Here is a 19,662-nt window from a genome sequence, read left to right on the forward strand (position 1 = left end):
AACAAACCCCCACCCTCTCCTGGCCAAGCAGAGCGGAAAGCCCAAGTTTTCCAGGATGCCGTGGCACAGAGGTGCATCAGAGACAGCGCTGATGACTCTGGGCCAGATCCCAGCTTTGCAGCACAATTTGAAGTTCTCTCTAACCGGAATTCAAATTCCAGCTACAAAACAATGTTCGCAGAATGACTGTATTGTTGTTTAAATACTGACTATAGATGCAGAGAATAACATTTGGTGGTGGGTAAAAAGATGAGTTATTAACGCTTTAAAAACATTTTTATTCTCTGTTTCCTAAAATGAACATGTATTTCTTCTGTAAGAAAAAAATTGGCCGGGTGCAGTGGTTCAGGCACTGCGTGGTGGCTCACACCTGTAATCCCAGCACTTTGGGAGGCCAAGACGGGTGGATTGCCTGAGCTCAGGAATTAGAGACCAACCTGGGCAACATGGTAAAACCCTGTGTCTACTAAAATACAAAAAAATCAGCTGGGCATGGTGGCAGGCACCTGTAATCCCAGCTACTCAGGAGGCTGAGGCATGAGAATTGCTTGAATGGGGAAGGCAGAGGTTGCAGTGAGCTGAGATCCTGCCACTGCACTCCAGTCTGGGCAACAAAGTGAAACTTTGTCTCAAAAAGAAAAAAGTTATAAAACATATATGTAGCCCTATTAAAAAAGAAAACCCTACAATCATAAAAGAATGCATGAGTTCAGCTTTGTGGCAGACCTCCTCCAAAGTTCCCACAGGAGAGAGAAAGGTGGTGAAACAGGTCCCTGTCACCCAGGAACTTGAGAGAGACGACCTCTGTGCACCCTGGGCTGCCCTGATGACAGGGATGGGGTGTGGCCCTCCCTCACCTCAGCCCTGGGGTGGTGGTGGGGGCCGGTGGTGAAGCCATCTGGGGGACAAAACATGACCCTGCCCCTTTCTCAGGCCCCAGACAAGCTTCTTACTCCTTGCAAGGATTCTTGCCTCAGTTTCCTGCCTGGCTCTCCACCTCTGGCTGTCCTTCAATCCTGGCCCCAGATCAGTTTTCTCAGATTTTTCCTAACTGGGGACTTTTCATTTTTTTTTTTTCTTTTTTGTGCCCTACTCATGCCCCATCCACCCTATCCCAGCCTCTCAAGAGGGGCAGGGGGTGGAGCGTTGTGGCTTCCTGCCCCATGCCCAGGTCTGGCCCTTAGTCCTGCTACTCCTGGTGCCCCATCATCTTAAGTTTGAACTGAGGATTGGCCTCCCTGAGGCAGGACACTTTGTCCGAGTCACGACAACTGTGATGTCTCCTCTGGGCTCCCTGAACCCCACCCATCGCCCACTGTGGGCACCACTCAGAGGTTCCCCTAGGATCTCCCTCCCCACGCCATGGAGTGATCCAGTGCAGGACTCCCAGCTGCAGGCCTCAGCGACCTGCACCCCCAGCCCCCTGGGCCCTCTGCTGACGTTCAGGAGGCCCTGTGGTCCCTGGGCTGGGCTGTGTCTCTAGGCCACACTGAGATGTGCCTGGCATTTCTACATCTGGAAGGGCAAAACGAGATCAAGAAGAACAGGTGACCACTCCAGGTCACCCTGCAGCCATAGCCCAGCCAGATTCAGGCAGAGCTGGGCTGGTGGAAACTGGTAGAGAGGACCCTGATGACAGCATGAGAATTGGCAAAAGTCCAGCCTGGACCCCACAGGAGTTGGAGAAGGCCCTTACCCTACCATGGGCCCCATAACCCTCCCCAGACCGTAGTGGAAATGTCACAGGGAAAAGCAGCTGAGCAGGGCCTGTGGCCAGGGGATGGCAGGTGCATTCCTCATCTACCTGGACAGCCATGGGACCCAGCTGGGCAGTTTGTGTTGGGGGTAGAGCCTGGGGGAGGGGAAAAGATCTCTGGGTTGTTCAGGAGAAGCCAGATCAATGAGCAAATCTCCCAACTATCAGGTGCTTGCATAAGCTGTGTAGGTGAAGCAGCCAGGTTTTGGCTCACTTGCTGGCCAGAAGGGTTGAGGCACTCTTGGAAAGTGTGGCTGGGGCCAGCCATGGAAAGCAGGATGGACAGTGGACACTGGGACCTCTAGGAGCAGACTCAGCACCCTGCTCCCCCTGTAAGCACAGGTATGGGGTCCAGCTGAGAGAGGCACCTAGGCACGGTCCTGCATCTTCCCTCCTTCAAAAGGGCCAAGCCTGGGCCCCCTGATCCAGACCAGGCCTCCTTTCTGGGCTGCCACCGGCTTCCTGCCTATCCACTCCCCTGGGTCTCAGACTTTAGTTCCAGCACAATCAAAGAGTCAGGACTCTACTTGGTTGCGAATGACAGAAGTCACTTCAGAGTGCCTCAAGCAAAGATGAGAATTCATTGAGCCCTGATACTGAGAAGTCCAGGGATAAATCCTGGCTTCAGACCTGGCCGAATCCAGGGGCTCTGATGTGTATCGTCTCCATCCTAGATCCATCTGCCTCCCTCTGATTGCCCCACTCTTCAGCGGCCTCTCTCCACCCCACTGCAAAAGTGATGAGAAAGTCCCCAGCATCACCAGGACATCCTCCTACCAGCCACACCGCTCAGGAGAGGATAAGCCATCTTTTTTATTTAAAAAAATTATTTTGTAGAGACAAGGTTTTAATATGTTGTCCAGGCTGATCAAGCAGTCCTCCCGCCTCCTGAGTAGCTGGGACTACAGGCACATGCCATCACACCTGAAGTTTTGTTTTGTTTTGAGACAGTCTTGCTCTGTCGCCCAGGCTGGAGTGTAGTGGTGCAATTTCGGCTCACTTCAACCTCCACCCCCCAGTTTCAAGCCATTCTCATGCCTCGGCCTCTCGAGTAGCTGGAACTACAGGTGCACATTACCACACCTGGCTAATTTTTGTGTTTTTAGTAGAGATGGGTTTTGCTGTGTTGCCCAGGCTGGTCTTGAACTCCTGGGCTCAAGCAATCCCAAAGATCTCAAACTTTTCCCCCCAAAGTGCTGGGATTACAGGCATGAGCCATTGCGCCCAGCGTGCCTGGCTTTTTTTTTTTTTTTTTTTTTTTACTTTTTGTAAAGATGGGTATCCCTGTTGCCCAGGCTGGTCTCCAACTTCTGACCTCAAGCACTTGTCCCGCCTCAGCCTCCCAAAGTGCTGGGATGACAGACCCAAGCCACTGTGCCAGGCCAAGCTCATCTTTTCTGCTGGTTTCCCTCATGTGCTGGAGCAAGTCATCAACGTCCCAGCCTGGGCCATATGCTGACCTCTGAACCACTGCCCAGGCTATGTGGCCAGGCCCAGGCCATCAACCTCCCAAATGACTCTCAGAGAGCTGGTGCTCAAAGCAGGAGTGATGCTAGGCTGGCAGCTGCTACAGACACATCCCCTTGGGTGGTAGTGTGCACACATGCCATTCCTCACCATGGAGCTGTGACTCCTCCAGGAGGACGAAGGACAGATTTGGACCCTGCTAGGACCCCAGAGCTCCTGGGGTCTTGGTGCTAGCAGAGGGCCTGATGACATCACCCTGTCCCCACCTCAGTTACAACAGTGGAGGCCAGTCTGGGCCAAACAACCTGATCTCCACATTCAAGTTCTAGCCCTCACCCAGGGGACCTTTGCACTGCCTGCTGCTCCCTCCTTCTGGGCTTCACTAGGCTCTGGACCACCTGCACCAGCGCAGCCCTGGCCAGTCCCAGGCAGAGCCTGGCACCCTCTCCACTGCTGGCCCAGCCCCCTCCTTGTATCCTACCTGGAATTTTTAGCTCTCTGTGTAACCACGAGCTTAGTGTCTGCTTCCCCTTCACTTGTAAGTGCCAGGAGGGCAGGGCCAGATCTGTTCTCATTCATCAATAAGTCTCTAGCACCTGCACCCTGACAGGTGTGAAGTGGGTACTTAGGAATGAGAGAAGGAAGGAAGGAAAGCGACCCTGCATAGCGGAGGGTTGGGGGCAAACGCGGCGACTCCTGAATCGTTCTGAGATTTCCCAACAACACGACTCACCCAAGCCCCCTCCTTCGCTGTCGTGGAGCCTCAGTTTTCTCAACCCTCCAATGGCACAACCTCCTTCCCCCGGGGCTTGCTGAGTCGCGGTAAAACTAGGGAGGGATTATGTCAGAAAAATGCTCTAGACGAGAGGTAAAAATCTTTTTTTTTTTTACACGACTGAGGAGGATCTGTTTAGAATTTCAGGATTTTTTTAAGAAAAAAAAAAAAGCTTCAAAGTGCGCAAACGTTGGGCCGGTTCTCGTGACCTTCCTCGGGAGACGAGGGGCACAGAGTGCAGGGGGAAGGGGAGGGACGGCTGGGAACTAGGGCAGAGAAACGAGGGCCCTGGTGCCTCACTGGGGGGTCGGATTCCGACCCCAGGTGTAGGAACCCCCGGGTTCCTCGCGGGCCTGCAGCGCAGGGCAGATCTGCGGAGCAGCTCGGCGCGGGTGGGGTCGGGGCTTCCTGGGGTGCCTCCAGGTTTGTTCACAACCTGCGGAACCCTCGCCTTCAAGCTCGGGCTCTGCGGTAAATCCCAGGTTCGAATTCTGCCACCGCCGCGGCGGTCCGGTTTTGTCAGAGTCCTTTTCTGCCTCCGGGAGCCTCAGTTTTCTCATCTCTCCGCCAAGCCCAGGAGTTCTCTCCATGCAGGGTGAGGACCAGGCTTCTAGGTTTGTGGAGCTCTGAAACAAGCCTGTTACACAGATGGGAGCGCGGCAGGAACAGCTGCTCACGCGGGTTTCCTGAGCGCGCGTGTGATGCCGGACCCCTTGCTCTGCCCTTACACAGACCGTCTGACTTCTCAGCACCCCTGGGAAGGAGCTTCCCTGAGTGGCCCCGTTTCACAGATGGGAAAGCGGAGGCGCAGCGCAATCTGGCCCTGCCCGGCTTCCACGCCTCCTCAGTGGTCGGGTCGGGGTCTGAACTCGGGCCGTTGGTTGCCCTAAGCCCCCTCCGGGATCTGGCGCCGGGCGCCCCAGCCTTACAGACCCGACCCGCGCCCGGGAGCCGCCCCTCGCTCCCCTCCCTGGCTCCTGGGGGCGGGGTCCCGTCGTTGTCACGACAACCGGGGGCCAATGGGAGCAGGTGGGCGGGGAGGCCCCGCCCCTTCCCCGCCCCTCTCGGAGGGCTCCGGGTTATAAGGGCTGGAGGCCGAGCGGCGGGAGCCGGAGCCCGCGGAGCCTGCGGAGCCTGCGGAGCCCACGGAGCCCACGGAGGAGCCCCAGCGTCCGAACAGACACAGCCCCCGAGCCTCGAAGGAACCCGAGAAGCAGCCACGATGTGCGGTGAGTGCCGCGCCCGCCCGAGCCGCCTCCTCCGCGCCGCCGGCGGGTCCCGGAGCCGCAGCCTCTCAGCGCCTCCGCCCGCAAAGCAGGCGCCGAGGACCTGGCTGGGGGCGCCCATCTGCCCCGGGCCCTACCGAGGGGCTGTCGTCGGCCGGGCCTGCCTGCCCTTCACCCGCGTTCCCCGAGGGGCTGTCTCGGAGGTGTGGGTGGGGGATGTCCAGCCCGACTCTTGGTCTCGGACGCAGTGAGGGGGACCGAGGCCCGGTCCCCACGGAGGGGAGGGACTTGGTCCGGTCCGGCCCGGACCCCGTAACGGAGGGGTCCCCACCCCATGCCGACCGAGGTCGCTCTCCTCCGCTTCTCCCAGTCGCCCACAAAGGCGGCCACGCGCAGGCCGGCGCATCCCGAGTGCGGGGCTCCCGTCCCGACTCAGCCCGCCGCGCCCACCGAGGAGGAGAGGCGACCCCGCCCCGCCGGCCCCGCAGCCCGCCCGGTCGCCCCCGCTGCGTCAGTGCGCTCAGGCAGGGCCTGCGCGTCCTCCTCGCGACCCCACTTGAACGTCTGGTCCCTAGAAGGGTTGGTGCCGTGTTACCGCCTCTTTGCGCGGGGAAGAGGCAGTCACTGCCCGAGCCTCGGCCCGAAGCTACGAGAGGGAGTCCGGGGCGGGGAGCGGGGCCGGGCGTCCGATTCCCGCGGCGGTCCCGCGCTGTCCCGCGTGGCTGCGGGACCGTGGGGAGGGCGGTGGCGGCCCGGAGCGCACATCTGCAATTCTTTACTCTCCTGGCTGGGCCGCCTCCGCTGGCCGGGAGAGAGCCGGGAACTTCTGCTGGGACAAAAGGTCACTGTGCTCTTTTTTTTTTTTTTTTTTTTTCCTTGAGTAGGATTCAGTTACCCATTCCAGCCTCCTGTGGCTGGAGGACCTGGAGGAACTTTTGAAGCCATGAAAGGCCTCTCTCTGACTTTGCTGAGGGCCGAGGTGGGGTGCGCCCGCGGTGAGCCCTGGTCGAGGTCTGTGCAGGCCTTGTTTCGGAGGCCAGCTGCTCAGCAGAAGGGAGCGACCTACGGTGGGGCAGGCAGCGTGCTTCGGGATGCCGCCTCACCCAGGCTGAACAGGCATCCGTTGAAATTCCTGAACCCTCAGCTAAAATCTCGTACTCCCAGACGCCATTCGCCATGTGTAGAGCCACCTTTGGGTGTTTCTGGGGGGCAGAGATGAGGCAAAGGTGGTAGTTTTGCCAGATGTCCAAGCCCTGATGTTCCACACCTCTCAGTGTAGCATTCAAGACCCTTGGCCAAAACTGGTGGCCTTGGAGCCAGACTCGTGCAGGAGACCCTTGAACCAGGAGGGTCTGCCCCAAAGCACCAGAGGTTTCCCTTCCCCTTCCTGTCAGATGCTCCTCTGCCCCCACTGCCACCCCTGCCTGTCATCCTCCTTCCTACTGGCATCTTGCTTTTTCCCAAGTCTCTCTGAGCTTTGGGGGGGCTCTACCTCCTCCAGCTCACAAAATCACAAGTGTTTTTGTTCTGCTTCTTAAAGGGACACACACGTTGTCTCCTAGGGAAAGGTTGAGCTTGGGGTGTGACCACCTGTATCCTCAGATTTTCTGGTACTGACTTGTGGTTGTATGTGAGAAGGAGCTTGAGGTCCTCGAAGGACACCCAGGGCTCAGGAGTGGCTGCGGTCCGTGGGGGTGCCCACTCGGAGCCAGAATCAAAGAGTGCGTGCTGGGTCAGGTGCCTTCTCAGAATTCCCAGATTTGCTGATTTGGGGCTGGGGGAGGCTGGGGGAGTTGGGAAGGGCACAGCTCAGCAGGAAGTCATGGAATCCCTGCATGGGAAAGTTAATTTCCTTTTCAAGAACATCAGGAGAAAGTTTCAACTTGGTGCTAATGTGTCCTTAACATCTCTCTGACACTTGCTAAGTATCCTTTGCAGAGGGGAAGCCATTCCTGGCTCAGAGCAGGCAGCAGCAGCTGGCTAGAATTGAATACATTGGTCTGTTTTGGGGGGACGATGGTCTGAGTATGTATGACAAGTGATACTGATTTTCCTTTTGTGGTTGTTTTCTTTTGGCATGAATTCATTTAAATTTTTGAAAATTTAATCAATTTCTACAGAAAAAAAAGTAGTGATTATGCTGTTAGTACAAGGATCCTGCAAGAATCGTGAAGATGCTCCTAGAAAGAACCAGATGAGCCCTTCACTTTACACTGGGGAAGCTGAGGCCCTGCGAAGCCTGTGCACACCTGGCATCTGAGCAGGCCTCGGGTCTCAGATCTCCTGGGCCGTTCCCTCAGGGGCGGAGACCTAAGGCCCTTCCTTATCACTTGGCCGATGACACTGCTGAGATTCTGTCTTGCTGTCCTTTATCCTGCTGCTTCCCTCATGGGAAGCCAGGACTCGGCAGTAGTTGATCCTCTATAAACAGCAGATGATTCTCAAAGACTTTCAGTGCACTGAGAATTTAGCTGAAATGACACTTGGGTTTTATTGGCATCTGAAAGTTGCTGGCATTTTGCTGACTTTCTGCGACAGGAAACTTACAGTATTTCCTCCCTCTCTCTCTCCTTTCTTTCTCTCCTTCCTTTTTCGTTCAGCCACTAGTGGAAATGCCCAGTGTTTTCCAGGCCCTGGGGGATTCGAAGATCTCATGGGTGTGGTCCTCCCCTCAAAGAAGGGGCAGGTGAGCCGCAGGGCTAGACCAGAGACTGGTCACCAGCAGGGACGGGGTGCCGATCAGGGCAGTGCTGCTGCGGAGGGAGGACCTTGAGCACGGGCTACAGCCTGGTAGAGTACTGGCCGCGCAGGGAAGACAGACATCTTTTTGGTTGGCGCACAGGGTTTAAACCTATTCCTATATTAGTTACCAAAGTACAAAATCGGGAGATTTCACATAAGTAGGTGGGAGTTTTGGCTTCTCTTGATAAAATCTGAAGATGAGCAACCCGGGGTCCTTATTCCCAAATAGGGCCTGGGTGACCCCTTGGGTGATGGACACAAGCTCCCCTGTTCTCCCAGTCCTTCCCAGCTGCTTCCCTCACTGATGGGACTCTGCACAACAGAGGCAGGAGCTGACTTTCCTAGGAAGAAGGGGAGGGACCTGGGGCAGTGCCACAAGGGCCCAGACACAAGCACGGGCCCTGCAGAGAGGAGGGGGGTGGCAGGCACGCCGGGCCGGGGCACAGCATGAGCCGGGGCCGGCGTGGCAGCAGGGACCAGGCATGCATGGGGATTTGGCAGAAAAGATTTGCGCTTCCCATCCACGAATTTGTAAACTGTCCCTGTGCTTCCCATACTGCACTTAGTAATCTGTGAGGGAGAAAAAAACACAATCGCTGTGAAGAATTGGAGAATTCTTAGTTCTTGCCAGGAGGCAAAGCCCTTGCCTTGACATCACCATCTTTTGTCCTGGTTGGTGTGTCCTCCACTGGCTGCTGTGACAAATGACTGCAAACTTGCTGATTGAAAACAACAGAAATGTATTCTCTTGCAGCTCTGGAGACCACAAGTCCAGAATCGGTTTTACTGGGTCCAGATCAAGGTACCCTCAGGGCTGTGCCTCCTCCAGAGGCTCCAGAGGAGAATCCGTCGCCGGCCCCTCCCAGCTCCTGGGGCTGCTGCGTTCCTTGGCTTGTGGCCGTGTCACTCCAGTCTCCGTGCTGGCTGCAGCCCTCCACTGTCTCCTCGGGGTTTTCCCAAATTCAGAAAAACCTTTTTATACCTTTATGGTATAGCGTCAGTAAACAGTGCTTTTCAATTGAGAGATTATTTTTGTATCTAGCAAAATTAGCTTACAGAGAGAGATTAATTTGAGGTTATAAGTTTGAGAGAAAATTCTGAAAATGAATTTCACAATAAAACAATTAAACTATGTAGGTATTTTATTTTTATTTTTAGTGGTGGGGTCTCACTCTGTTACCCAGGCTGGGATGAAGTGGGGCGATCATGGCTCACTGCATCCTTGAACTCCTGGGCGCAAGCCGTCCTCCCTCTTTGGCCTCCCAAAGTGCTGAGATTACAGGCATGAGCCACTGTACCTGTCCCCTTCTTTTCTTAAGATTCTTTTTCTTTTAATTAAATTTTAGAGTATATATCACTTCCCACTTTGTTTTTGGTGAAACTGTAAGAATGAAAGGGACACTAGCAACTTTTCTATTAAAAAATAGAAATGGCCGGGCACGGGGACTCACACCTGTAATCCCAGCACTTTGGGAGGCCGAGGTGGGTGGATCACAAAGTCAGAAGATTGAGACCATCCTGGCCAACATGGTGAAACCCCGTCTCTACTAAAATACAAAAAATTAGCCGGGGGTGGTGGCACGCACCTGTAGTCCCAGCTGCTCGGGAAGGAGAGGCAGGAGAATTGCTTGAACCTGGGAGGCAGAGGTTGCAGTGAGCTGAGATCGTGCCACTACACTCCAGCCTGGCCACAGAGCAAGACCCTGTCTCAAAAAAAAGAAAACAAGAAAGAAAGAAAAGAAATGTCCTGTCCAGGTTACCGCAGGAAGCAGAGTCTATTGTCTCATGGATTCCAATGGTGAGGTCACTTTAACCCCTGAGGTCCCGAAGAGGCCTGGGGCAGTCTAGGGCTGTCTCCAGGGGAGCCAAGTCCCCTTCTTACCCTGAGCCAGGTGCCGGGTCTGCTCAGCGCCCCCGCCAGGCCCGCAGGCTCCTCTGTCTTTCTGTAAGAGCCTGGCGTGGGATCACATGCATCTGCAGCACCTCCAGCTTTGATCTTGTTTCTGCAAGGAGGTGGCAGGAACTGTCATCCCTGCTTTACCAAGTGACCTTTCCCAGTGTATGAGAATGAAGGCTGGATGGTCAGAGAGGCCACAGCTCCTCAGCAGCCCTTGCCCAAGGCCCAGGGGACTCCCCACACCTGCGGGCCTCACCCAGGAGAGTGGACCTGTCCCTCTTCCCCCAAAACACACAGGCAGGCCCAGGCACACACGTGCACACGCTCGGGAATTTCACGAGCACTCCTTGAGGCAGACATTCAACTTGGCCGTACTCTTCTGTTGAGACAGGAAGTAATCCAGTTTGGGACCTGGGATAATATCTAATCTCTAGGAGGCTCATGGACTGTAAAGGTCAGCCCTTCAGTTCGGAGAAGCAACAGATGGTGGGAGAAAAACAGACTCTCTGAGGCGGGAGTCCCGGCCTGGGTGGGTGGTGACATCGCGTCCCAGAGCCAGCCTGTCCTGTGTGCAGCCCTGGCTGGGCCTCTCCCTGGAACGGTCCCCTCACTCACAGTGAGGGCTGGGCTTTCGTTGAGAAGCCGATGCTTGCAAAGTTGGAGAGATTTTTCAAAACAGCGTCACCAGAATCAGAACATGGGCCCAACCTGGCTGCTGTGAAGTGGTGTCTTCTCCATCCCCCAGGCTGCAAATCATCCCTTCCCTCCCTCCCACCCTCAGCACTCCAGGGGGTGTAGAGAAAATCCCAGGAATTCAGTGGCCCAGTGTGGCTGACCTTCTGGCTGGGTGTCCAGGGAATGTCACCTCCCTGCGCGGGCCATTGTCCTTATCTGTCACTTGGGGGTTGAACCCTGAGCTTCAGAGGCCCCGCCTGCGTGCCCCTTCATGGTGTCTTTGCTCCTGACTTCCTGTGTGATCTCTCAGGCCTTGTGCAGAGAAAGTGCTGGATGCCCCAGATCATAGCAGGGAGCTGGGGCCAAGAGGCTACAGTCTCCTCTCGGAGGGCTCATGTCGAGTCCATTCTGGAATCCCCTTGAGTTTTTCTCAGTCCCTCTCCTTCTGGGACCTTTTCCAGTTCATTTTATCTATCAATTTTGAGGATAGGGCCCTGAAAGGCTGTCTGGAAGCTCTGGGTGGGTGACCACAGGGCGCATGACCACGCTGGGTGGTGGGGCCAGGGCAGCCTCTGCCCCCAGGCCGGGCCTTTCTCCAAGCCACCTGGGCTCTCCTGCCGGTGGGAAGGATGCTTGGCCCAGGGCCATCTTTGCAGAGGTTGCAAAGTGCTCCTTTTCTTTAAAAAGAACTCCATGCTCCTGTATCAGACTTTCCATGAAGCCTGCATTTTCAGGCACTCCGGCCTTCGGCTGTCCTGGCCTCTCAATCCCAACCCTCTGCAGGCTCTTGGGAACCTGAAGGCACCTCCCTGTCCAGCCCCTCTGGGCACTCAGCATCCCCCACCTGGCTGGGTCCATCCCCTGTCAGTTCAGTGTGAGAAATATGGCTGCTCCCAGGTTTGCTAGGCCTGATGTCTGTTCCCTCTCAGTTCTGCAAGGAGATTTCCAAGCTAACAAGAGTAACAGAAAGGGGAGAACTTTCCCCCAAAGAAGTTTGGTATTATTTACTGCCCCGTTCTCAGCTCACTTAAAATCCTGTCGCCTGCCAGTGATGCCTCTCCAACACCGTGGGCAGCCCTGGGAGTGGAGGCTAGGAAAGAGCAGTAGATCAAGGTAGAAAGTGACAGATGCCTTGAAAAGGGGACGGAAAGTTGGAAAAAGGGGGTCAGAGGAGGGAAAAGATCTTCATTTGGGGTAGGGGGTTGGAGAAGGTATCACATTTGCATAGGCCTGGGGGCCCCAGGGGTGCACGCACTGGGCTGAGGGCACCCTGCAGGAGTGGGACGCAGAGGGCGGACGCCGCAGGGTGGCATGGGGACCAAGGCGGGCTCAGGCCAGACAGCAGGAGGAGTTGACGTCACGTGGTGGGCCCCCGGGGCAGAGAAGACGAGAGAGGGATGTACCTGGAAGCTGCCTTGCCGTGGTCACCGTGGCCCTGGTGGGAGGGGGCTGAACAGGAAGAGAAAGGTGGAGTTGGAAGCTGGACTGTCCCGTGGTGGGGCTCGGCTCTCAGGGGGCAGCACCTGTCCTGGACCCATCTGGTGCTAGGCGGGAATCTCCCCAGAAGCCGGGGACCCTCTGTGTGAGCTATGTCTCTCTCCTTGGGATAGGTTTGTATGTTGATTCTGGGGAGGTGGGGGTAGAAGTGGTGAGCCCAGGCTTGCAATCAGGCAGACCTGGCTGTGAATTACTCAAGTCTTTGGAGGTGGAGCCTCCGATGCCATCTCTATCCCTGGGAACCACAGTCTCTTGGCACAGGACATCATGAGGATTAGAGGAAGTGAAGTTCGGGAAGGGTTAGCATGTGGGGAGCCACTGCAGATGGTGATTTACCCTGCAGGTCACCCAGCAGGGTTCTGGCTCATTTGATTAGAAGGCTGTCCTCATGCCAGTCCTGGGATCCTCATGGTGCATGGGGCCAGGGGTATTGTGTGGGGGGCCGTAAGCCTCTGTGTTTGATTATCTTGGGGTTAACTGAAAGCTCTGGTGGCACCACGCTCCCATTGTAAGGGGCTGGCACTCAGGGTCCTCCTGCTTTTGTGTCCCTCTTGTCCTTGCTGTGGGTCCCAGCGAGCAGAGCTGCTTGTGCTTGGTGGAGCGTGGCTGTCTCAGGCCCAGCTCAAAGGCTACCTTCTCTGGCATTCCTCCATCTGTTCATTCATTCACTCAACATGGATATATTGAGCACCTAAGATGTTCCAGGCCCTGGGCCAGGTGCTGGGGACTCAGCAATGGATGAGACAGATGTGGTCCCATCCTCCAGAAGGTTACAATCCAGCGGGGAGCCGAAGAAAAAGACAAGGAAGCAAGTGCGGCATGGAATAACCAGGGCTATGTGGCTGGAAAAGGTGGCAGGAAAGGCTTGCATGGGGAACCTGTCTGCTAAAACCTGCAGAATGGGTCAGAGCTAGCAAGAGCCAGCTTTGCAAAGAGCTGTCTACTCCCACCCCAGCGGGAAGCCCTTTCCCACCTCCCCTGTGGGCTTGGGAGGTCCCTGTGCATCGCTGTCCTTCTCAGGAGCCCTCAGTGAGGCCCCCTGATGGATCCATCCCAGTAGCTTGCAGCACCCAGTACAGCAATGTGGCCTTGTGGGCCTGAGATCTGTTTACAGATGAATTAAATCTTGATCAAGCCACAACCAAATAACGCATTTGGTTTAACCATTATTTCCCCAGGCAGAAGGCCAAGATGAAATGACAGTAAATGGTACTATTTCCCCCTCGGTTTTATGGAAGGATAACCTCTCAAGGGATAATTTCTCAAGCTCCTTGCCCTGTGGCAGGCACTATTGTAGCCGTCACCCTGTTTCACTGACAGGGAAACTGAGGTCGGAACATTCAGTGACTTGCTGGAGACTGCACCGAAACCAAGGGCTGGAGCTGGGGTTCGAGGTGGGTTCCGGCACTGGCCGCACCCTCTGTGCTTCTGGGCATGCCTTGGCTGGTGAATGGCAGCAGCAGGGAGGAAGCCAACCCAGGCGGGTGGCCCTGGGCCGGCGTTTTTAAGGCTGGGGCATGTGCTCAGGTCGCCCGTTCTTATAGCCCTCTTATGGCTGTTGCTCTTCCAGGGGAGTGGAACTGGGGACCAGCCAAGTCAGGTGGGCCCAGCCCCTCTGGAGAGGTCGAGGGGCAAGAGGGCCTGGCCAGGGCAGGCCTGGCGTCCCCTGCAGAGGGAAGGGCCGTTGTGACCCTGGTGCTTCGGACACGCCAGGAGGGTTCGAGCACTGGTGGAAAGCAGAACCAGCCAGAGGTCCGGCCTGGCCGGGGGTCCCAGGTGCCGCACGGTCACTCCTCCTGTCCCCAGAAGCTCTCAGGTCCCCCTCAGCAGAATGCCTGTGCCACAGGAAATCCAGGTGAACCAGGCAGGTCTGTGTCATGTACGCCACTGTCCAAGCAGTCGGTCCATGTCAACCCTCAGGTCTTGGCTAGGACATACCCCCGTGGATAGAATGAAGTCTCTGCTTATTTAGACATTATCTGGCATCTGGATAATGGTGATGTACTCACCACCACCTAATTCACATAGGGGCACATGGTGAAATGTCTTAACCACATAAAGAGGACACGTGCAGTGGAAAGGAAGTTTCTGCTCGACATCCAGTGACCTCAGAGGGTACCCCTGACTGCCCTCTGGGCGTGGTGCCCTTCTAGAAATGCTCCATGCTCCTCCCCCAGCCCTTGCATAATTTACTCATGTTCTGCAAGCTTCTTTTTCCCTTGACACATCTTGGAGATTTACATTGCCTTCCAAGAGAATGCACAGCTTTCCCTTGCTCTCTGTTGAGGGCTGCCTGCAAAAGGCCCTGCTGTGTGGCTGCACTGTCCCTTGCCTGTCCCCTGCCGGACATCAGGCTGTCACTAGTCTTTGGCAACCACAACAGCCCTGAGCAGCTGTCCTCGCACGTGTGCACGTGCATCTCTGCAAAGAAGTCCGCTGGATACCTTTTTAGAAGCCCAACAGCTCTGCTCCACAGATGTGTACATTTTTAATTTTGAGAGATTGCCAGAGTGCCTTCCAAAGAGGGTATGTGAATTTAAACTCTCACTGTCAAACTGTTTGATCTTTACCAACCTCATAGGTTTAAAAAAAATGGATTCTCGTTGTAGCTTCTATTTATGGATGGAAGGAATTCCAAAAGGGAATTCCAATGTAAATAGCAGGAGAAATTCCTGGGAAAGGAGCTTCATTTTATCCTGTGTTTTATTTTTAAATAATAAGAGCACAGTGTGAACGCTATTTTATTCACTTGAGTGCCGTAGAGTGCAGGGAGGATCCAGCCAAGAGGGTGAGCTGCAAAAGGAAAGAAATAGAGCATCCTTCATGAAAGAAATGACTGAGGGGATGTCACTACACAAGAGGGCTCGTGGTGAAAATGAGATTTATGCATTCTTGCGCAAAGACGGTGAAAACCACTCCTTGGCAGCTTTTCTCACTGCAGTCAGCTCTCCTGCTGTGCCTGAGTGGCCACTGGGCCTCCCGGCTGGGTACGGACACAGCTGGTGGTCCCGAGGACAAGGACCCCTTACATCCCCGCTGCTGTCCAGGAGGCTGTCGTGGGTCTGAAAGTCAGCGGTGCCTTGTGGAGCGTGCTGAACGTTCTCGCCTGACGTGTGTGCAGGAGTGAAGCGTGGCTGGGAGGTGGGGGAGCTGCAGGGGGAGTTGCAGAGCTGACTCATGAAGCACTGGGGAACATCATTCAGAGGCAAAACCTTTTCAGAGTTGGCAGTGGGTACATTTCTGAACCTTGTGTCATCTGTGATGTCTGTCTGCTTCCCTTAGGGTGGTACAAGTATAATTCTAGAACATTCCCAGCCCAGGATGCCAGGAAAGTTCGGTGTAAAAGACTCTAACAAAGATTTTATTGAGTTGTTCCCTCTCTCGCTTAACTGTGGTCTTTACATTGACCAGAATTTGACCATGTCCCCACAGGGAACTTTCTGGTTGTTGTTTTTTTTTTTTTTTCTTTCTCTCTTTTTTTTTCTTTTTGAAATAGAATCTCCCTCTGTCACCCAGGCTGGAGTGCAGTGGCGCGATCTCAGCTTACTGCAAGCTCTGCCTCCTGAGTTCAAGAGATTCTCCTGCCTCAGCCTCCTGAGTAGCTGGGATTACAGGTGTGCACCACCACACCCAGCTAATTTTTCTATTTTTTAAGTTCAGACAGGGTTTTACCATGTTGGCCAGGGTGGTCTTGAACTCCTGACCTCGTGATCTGCCCAGCTTGGCCTCCCAAAGTGCTAGGATTACAGGCGTGAGCCACTGTGCTGGCCTCTGGTTGTTTTTAGAAGAATTAATGTTATGAAAAGTTTCACTTAGGCTGGGCACTGTGGCTTATGCCTGTAATCCCAGCACTTTGGGAGGCCAAGGCTGTGGGGATAGCTTGGGCCTGGGAGTTCGAGGTTGCAGTGAGCTGAGATCACACCACTGCACAAATGCGTAGGCAACAGAGCGAAACCCTGTCTCAAAAAAAAAAAAGTTTCACCTAAACATGAATGGTGATAGTTGCACAACTCTGAATATACTAAACCACTGAATCGCATGCTTTAGATGGGAGGATGGTGTGGTACATGACTTATGTCTTCAGAAAGCTGTTAAAATGTTTTAATTGACATTAAAAGATGTATTAGTCCATTTTCATGCTGCTGATAAAGACATGCCTAAGACTGGGCAATTTACGAAAGAGGTTTAATGTACTCATAGCTCCACATGGCTGGGGAGGCCTCACAGTCATGGCGGAAGGTGAAAGGCACGTCTCACGCAGCGGCAGACAAGAGAAGAGAGTGTGTGCAGGGACGCTCCTGTTTATAAAACCATCCGATCTCATGAGACTTATTCACTCCCACGAGAATAGCTTGGGAAAGATCCACCCCCATGATTCATTTACCTCCTAACACGTGGGAATTATGGGAGCTGCAATTCAAGATGAGATTTGGGTGGGGACACAGTGAAACCATATCAAAAAATAACTATCTTTTTAAAAAATAAGGTGACAAAAGTACCTCCCATGCCCAGATGTTCGGGGGCTGTTATGTGAGCTTCTGGAACCATAAACACCCAGCAGCAGCGCTGCACGGCCCTCGCTGGGGGCACTTCGGCCCTGCGGGAGAAGGGCCTCAACTGCACACACAGCCCTTACATTCAACTCCTCTCACCTGATCTAAAGACGGCAAGGAGGACAAAAATAGCCCACTGAGAAAATTGCCCTTGGCTGATTTTAAAGGAAAACGCCTGTAACTGCTCAGAAAGCACAGTGTACATATTTTTATATATAAATCCCCTACCTTAATACACATGTGCAAACATATCCTGTGTACAGTAGCTTTCAGTAAGAATGTTAAGTATAATTTATAGTACTATTTAATTTTATTGCCTATTTTTGACTGTTTATAGATTAATTAAGTTTATATGATGGGACCCCACTCACCGTTTAGGAATATAACATTGATTTCATTGAAGTTTATCATTTATTCAGATGTAGCATAGTGACATGAATCTGATCTTCTCAATGACCAGAGATGTTCCAGGTGGTTTCGTGTATAATCACAGTCAGCTGTCCGTTATCTGTGGGCAGGTTGTCCTCTCTGAGGTTCACCTCTGGAAAAATTTCAATCCTGATCAGACCTTTCTCTCATCCCAGCAAAACATAGTTGAGAAAATAAATCTTCTTGCAACCCTCATGGCATCCATCCCGGGGTGCTGGCCAGTGGGTAGGAGTGTTTAAGTCCTGAGTCGGGGATTCTTGGTTCCACTCTGGCTCTGGACGAGTCACAGGCTCCCCTGTGGCTCTGGTCCAGAAGTTAAGAGGAGGGCCATGGACAGAGGCTGTTTCGAGCATAGGATGACTCTGTGGGAACTGGTGGCCCAGTGCCCGGCCCACAGGGAGTTCTCAGTAAGGCAAGTTGCTGTTGTGGCCTGAGAGTTTGTGCTCCCCCGTCATTCATCTGTTGAAACCCTCAGCTGCATGGTGATGTTACTAGGAGGTGGGGCCTTGGGAAGGTGATTAGGTCATGGAGACAGGGGCCTCACCAATGGGATGAGTGCCCTTATTTAAAAACTGCGGGGCCGGGCCTGGTGGCTCACGCCTGTAATCCCAGCACTTTGGGAGGCTGAGGTGGGCAGATCATGAGGTCAGGAGATTGAGACCATCCTGGCTAACACGGTGAAACCCCGTTTCTACTAAAAATACAAAAAAAAATTAGCCGGGCGTGGTGTCGGGCACCTGTAGTCCCAGCTACTCGGGAGGCTGAGGCAGGAGAATGGCGTGAACCCAGGAGGCGGAGCTTGCAGTGAGCCAAGATCGCACCACTGCACTCCAGCCTGGGCAACAGAGCGAGACCCCGTCTCAAAACAATAAACAAAAACCAAAAAAACTGCGGGCCAGGCAGGGTGGCTCACGCTTGTAATCCCAGCACTTTGGGAAGCCGAGGCGTGCGGATCACCTGAGGTTGGGAGTTAGAGACCAGCCTGGCCAACATGGAGAAACCCCGTCTCTACTAAAAATACAAAATTAGCCGGGCGTGGTGGCGCATGCCTGTAATCCCAGCTACTCGGGAGGCTGAGGCAAGAGAATCGCTGGAACCCAGGAGGTGGAGGTTGCCATGAGCCGAGATCTGCACTCCAGCCTGGGCAACAAGAGTGAAACTCCATCTCCAAGAAACAAAAACCTCCAGAGAGACCCTGGCCCCTTCCACCATACGAGGTTGAAATGAGCAGTCCCTGTCTGTAAGGAATGGGCCCTCGCCAGACGCTGAATCTGCCGGCACCTTGATCTTGGACTTCTCGGCCTCCAGAACTGTGAGAATAAATGTCTGTGGCTTATAACCCAGGCAGTCTGTGGTTTGTTACAGCAGCCAAAGCCAACTAGGACCGCTACCGTGAATATGCCTGAAACCCAGTGACGTTTCTATGGTCCATGCTGCCATGCTGTTGCCTCCCTCCATGGATATGGATACACACTCTTCACATATTCTGTTCCACATGTGAACAGGACCGGGTGCCAACACACAGTGCGGAATACAGAGATAGAAGCACAAGCCTGTGCCCTTGGCAGGGACTGCGGGTGTCCCATGACGTGAGAGCGCTGAGGTGGCCAGAGCCAGGAGCACACCTGCCCAGGGTGGGGGCTGGAGCTGAGCTTTGAGGGGCGCAGGTTTTCCTAAGTGGTGGGAGAGAGGATGAAAGGACAGAGGGATGACAGGATGGGGATGGGGCATGTACAGGGCAGGAGAGAGATCAAGGATCTGTCATCACAAACGGGGAGTGGAGGAATCTAGAAGGCAGAACCAACACAACGGCTAACTTTCTATTTGGAAAAATATTATCTTCAAATACGAATACAGAAAGTCAAGTGGAACAAAATCATCTTGACTCATAGGCCTACCTTGAACATAGGATTCTGCAGGGGCCAAGGGGCATGAGATGGTTTTATTCTTGCTGTCATAAAAGTAGTGCTTTTTTTTTTTTTTTTTTTTTTTTTTTTTGAGACAGAGTCCAGCTCTGTCGCCAGGCTGGAGTGCTGTGGCACGATCTCGGCTCACTGCAACTTCCAGCTCCCTGGTTCAAGCAATTCTCCTGCCCCAGCCTCCCGAGTAGCTGGGATTAGTGGCACACACAACCACGCCCAGCTAATTTTTGCATTTTTAGTAGAGATGGGGTTTCACCATGTTGGCCAGGCTGGTCTCAAACTCCTGAAGTCAGGTGATCCACCCACCTCGGCCTCCCAAAGGGCTGGGATTGCAAGCATGAGCCACCGCACCCGGCTCAAGTAGTGCTTATTGAAGGTCAAGCTCCAGCCTTATGGAGAAGGGGACTGTGGAAACAAAGGTCCCAGCGCCTGTCCCATCTGCCCCGGGGGCTGCTGTCACTTCCTATGGCACTCCTAGATGTGTGCTCTGCAAATCAGGGAGTGCGTGGAGGTGGGGAGTTCCGGATGTCCCAAGGTGGTTGGGTTTCATTGCTGCCTTTTCTATTATGGACGTTGCCACACTGAAAGCTGCCTCCTGCAACTGCAGCATAGGATGAATTCTCAGCAGTGGAACTGCCAGCCAGCCCAAGACATGTGACACAGGCTTTCTGGGGGTTTTTGTCACAGGAGGAAGAAGGGGCATGCTGTTCTTCAGCTGTGCCC

The 19,662-nt window shown here is 54.1% G+C and overlaps 1 protein-coding gene across 1 annotated transcript in view; it reads left to right on the forward strand.

Annotated features, from left to right (window-relative positions):
- Window positions 1–5,085: 5,085 nt before the first annotated feature.
- GFPT2 (glutamine-fructose-6-phosphate transaminase 2) overlaps window positions 5,086–19,662 on the forward strand; it is a 54,474-nt gene continuing 39,897 nt past the window's right edge. The window contains exon 1 of the mRNA XM_003279564.4: window positions 5,086–5,227. Within this exon, the coding sequence (XP_003279612.1) occupies window positions 5,221–5,227 (7 nt within the window). The 5' untranslated portion in view covers window positions 5,086–5,220. The remainder of the gene's footprint in view (window positions 5,228–19,662) is intronic.

Source organism: Nomascus leucogenys, chromosome 2, assembly GCF_006542625.1.
Source record: "Nomascus leucogenys isolate Asia chromosome 2, Asia_NLE_v1, whole genome shotgun sequence".
NCBI classification, from domain to species: domain Eukaryota; kingdom Metazoa; phylum Chordata; class Mammalia; order Primates; family Hylobatidae; genus Nomascus; species Nomascus leucogenys.